Source organism: Hippocampus comes, unplaced genomic scaffold (genome assembly GCF_001891065.2).
Source record: "Hippocampus comes isolate QL1 unplaced genomic scaffold, H_comes_QL1_v1.1 scaffold36, whole genome shotgun sequence".
In the NCBI taxonomy this organism is placed as follows: domain Eukaryota; kingdom Metazoa; phylum Chordata; class Actinopteri; order Syngnathiformes; family Syngnathidae; genus Hippocampus; species Hippocampus comes.
This window is the reverse complement of record NW_017805695.1, coordinates 2,646,600-2,650,033: the sequence shown is the minus strand read 5'-3', so window position 1 is coordinate 2,650,033 and position 3,434 is coordinate 2,646,600. Positions and strand designations below refer to the sequence as shown.

Genomic DNA, 3,434 nt, shown 5'->3' with positions numbered 1-3,434 from the left:
GCACGGCGGATTTCGTTTTTTTTGCGGTCTAACAGTGTCACTAGTGTTGATGGACATTATAGACAGATGGACAGATATACAGATGGACCAGTTAACATGGACCAACAATCTCACCAGTGTTGAAGGATAACCACGGTTGCCTTTTTTGCAATGCGTTCCTGTCTTCCGTCTTTGAATTATTGCAAGTGCGAACTGAGCAAAACAAAATCCTTACTGTACGGGAGAAACCGTACTACCATTCAGCCCCGTAACATTCTTTCCATAGGGGAAACTTTGGTCGCTCTGCGGGATGGGATAAAATTATCCGATCGGAATAAAATTTTGCACACATCCTTGTGTCATAGTATCGACAAGATTTCCGACCCGGCCCGATGAATCCGACAAACTTTTCCAAAATGGACCACCCTAATGTTGAGCTTTCATTTCAGACAATCTTGGACAGTTTTCCAAAAGCCAGTATTGAGTGACCAGTCTTCATGTCGACAAAATATATACAGTATACTTTTTAAAATAAATGCAGTGATATGGTTGTGTGTGTGTGCATGTGCACGTGTGTGTCAGTACCTTGCTCCATGTGAAACAGGATGAGTCTAGCCAGAGTAACCTTCATAATGGCCTCTCCATGGCCTGTGGTTGACACGGCTCCCGCCTGATTGTCAGCAAAGCCTCCACATCCTGGCACACATATAAACATTACAGAACTCATAGTTCTTCTCTCTTGAATACTATTCAATTAGACGGATAAAGTCTCATTTAACATTTAAGTCACATATTGTGGTCCATTTTGCACAGCATTTTCATACGACCTTGTGAAAGGAAACCTGTTACACCCGTTACATCTGATTTGCATAAACTTCATGACTGATTGGAGGACCAACCTATGCAGGGTGTGTCACCCACACGTCCTTCCATCTTGTTCAGTAATCCACCAGTCGAAGTAGCACATGCTACATTGCCTTCGATGTCAACTGCCACAGCTCCAACGGTGCCCATCTTTCCCCTACACAACAAAATATCTTAGGCTGCTTCATATGCAGCACACACACAGACATATATATATATATATATGTCTGTGTGTGTGTGTATGAAGTCGAACTTCGTTTCAACATACCCCATTTACGTTTTCACCCCTATAATGTTCACATTTCAAAGTCCTGATTTCACGTATTTCATTTTCCATGAGGTGATTTTGCTTCCAACAAACACCTTGACAATGTAAACGTCAATATAAAGACCAGATTTTTCCCACAAAATAGTGAAAAGGCCTTCGTTACAACGAACCGCGGGAAGCTAACTGCCACGACCTTGCTTATGAACAAAATGTACAACGTGGGATTCCCTACCATTGCTGAGCAACGCTACTGATTGACCTAGTACATAAATTGTTGCACCACTTCCTCCCGTAACTCACTGAGGCACGGCACGGCCCTGAGCACATCGTCTGAAAACATGTCTGATAAACGGAAAGAAATCTCGCTGTCTGTGAAGACTGAAACTGTCTCTCACTTTTTCAAGGGAGTCTCCCAGACGTCGGCACCACTTGCAGTTGCCTATAGGTGGTAACATTTGCTGACTGAATGTTTTCAGAGATGAAGTAGGAATACTACAGTGTTTGTTTCATGTCTTATAAAATAATTTCTTCTTCATATACACGTTATTCGTAATTGACATGTTTATACTGGTCGACTGGTTAGCACGTCGGCCTCACAGTGCAGAGGTGCAGGGTTCGACACCCGTACAAAACTCACGCAGGCACGGGGAGAACATGCCAACTCCATATATGAAGGCCGGAGCCAGAATTGAAACTTGCACCTCTGCACCGTGAGGCCGACGTCCTAACCAGTCGACACAATACATCTTTATTTGTAGAGCACTTTCACAACAGATGCAGCTGTAATAAAGCACTTTACAGAACAGTTAACATGAAATAACCATAATACAACAGAACACAAAACAAAACATGCTATATTTACCTTAAAGGGAAAGTCAAGTTAATTATTTTTCTCAACAATAATATGTTCACTAGTCTAAAGATGACATTCTGATTATTAATGTGTTTGTGGAATATGGATTTAAGCAGCAAAAGCCACCTGTTTTCATACATCTCAGGGGGCGGCCATTTTGCCACTTGCTGTCAAATGCCAAAATGGCCACCCCCTGAGATGGATAAAAACGGGCTGACCAGTCAACCAAATCCCAGGTGGCCACCTCAGCTGTGCATTTTTATGAAAGTTCCATTTCTTTCTTTTTTTTTTTTTTTTTTTTTTTTAAGAACAGATTTTGTGAACATGTGACTGAAAGGCTGCACAAACAAGTGTGTACACTAAAACAAAATATATACCAATATTAATATGACTCCCCCCCACCCCCCATTCCCTACACCCGTTGCGGTCTACCAGTCGACAGCAATTGACTGCTCCTGCTATAGACTCGGGACCGATCTCAACACAAGCATAGGGCTATTGCTCAAGTACCGTATATCTTTCTACATTTTACTGCGTGATAATATATGATTTCATTGACCCTCGTGAGGATGAAGCGCTTCCGATAATGGATGGATGGATTAATTATCAAGTCCGCATTTGAATGAGGTATTTTCTGCTGAATCTCATTTCGGTAGAACTTTGTATTTGTATGTAAAAAAATACTGTTTATAAGTTCTGCAAGATATAAAAACAAATGTCACAAATCAACATAGTCAGCAGATATTAAACATGTAACCCTGTTGAGTGGAAAATATACCATGTTCGTCTTTTCCTTTTGGAATCTAAAGGGATTAAAACTGTTATTATATGACATAACTTACATTTGGCACTCCACAGGGTTGGCATCAGGTGCCAGGTTTTTTTCCCAACGCATTCGGGAGTATTCTGTGATGAGGGATTCTTGCGGCACCTCAGGGACACCCATGGCTCGGGCAAACTGATTAGCACCATGTGCTGTCAGACAGGTGTGAGTGGTCTTGAATAAAGATGAAAGTTTATAAGAGACTACAAATCGAATTTTTAACATAATTAAAATCCATTTATGGTACATGTCATTTGGTTGTAATTTTCATGAGCCTTAAATGAGATGAGTCCACATGAAGCGACAATTCATTCATGATAACATTCATGAGAGAAATTCTGGTCCACAATATGCCTATTAAATTGAGCTCAGTAGTAAGGAAAGTAAGGCAGGAAGTTGCCAAAAATCAAGTAAGTATTAAGGATATAAAATAGATACCATAAAATCCCGTGTCTAACATGCTTGTATAACAGTATGCCACCCAAATCATCCTAAAAAAAAAATTAAAAAATTCTCTGAAATTGTGTACTGTATTTTCCCGATGATAAGCCACTACATTTTCCAAAACTTTAAATCCTGCAGTTTTAATGCAACGTAGTTTATTTATGGAATTTTACAAGCATCAAGGCAAGTGCTCTTCAAGAGCC

General features: G+C 40.4%; 1 protein-coding gene across 2 annotated transcripts in view; it reads right to left on the bottom strand.

The window, feature by feature from the left end:
- LOC109523179 (asparaginase and isoaspartyl peptidase 1) overlaps positions 1 to 3,434 on the bottom strand; it is a 15,795-nt gene that overhangs the window by 2,605 nt on the left and 9,756 nt on the right. For both annotated transcript variants that reach the window (XM_019882161.1, XM_019882162.1), the window contains 3 exons: positions 2,807 to 2,961; positions 879 to 1,000; positions 565 to 675 (listed from right to left, as the gene is read on the bottom strand). In XM_019882161.1, the coding sequence (XP_019737720.1) occupies positions 565 to 675; positions 879 to 1,000; positions 2,807 to 2,961 (388 nt within the window). The remainder of the gene's footprint in view (positions 1 to 564; positions 676 to 878; positions 1,001 to 2,806; positions 2,962 to 3,434) is intronic.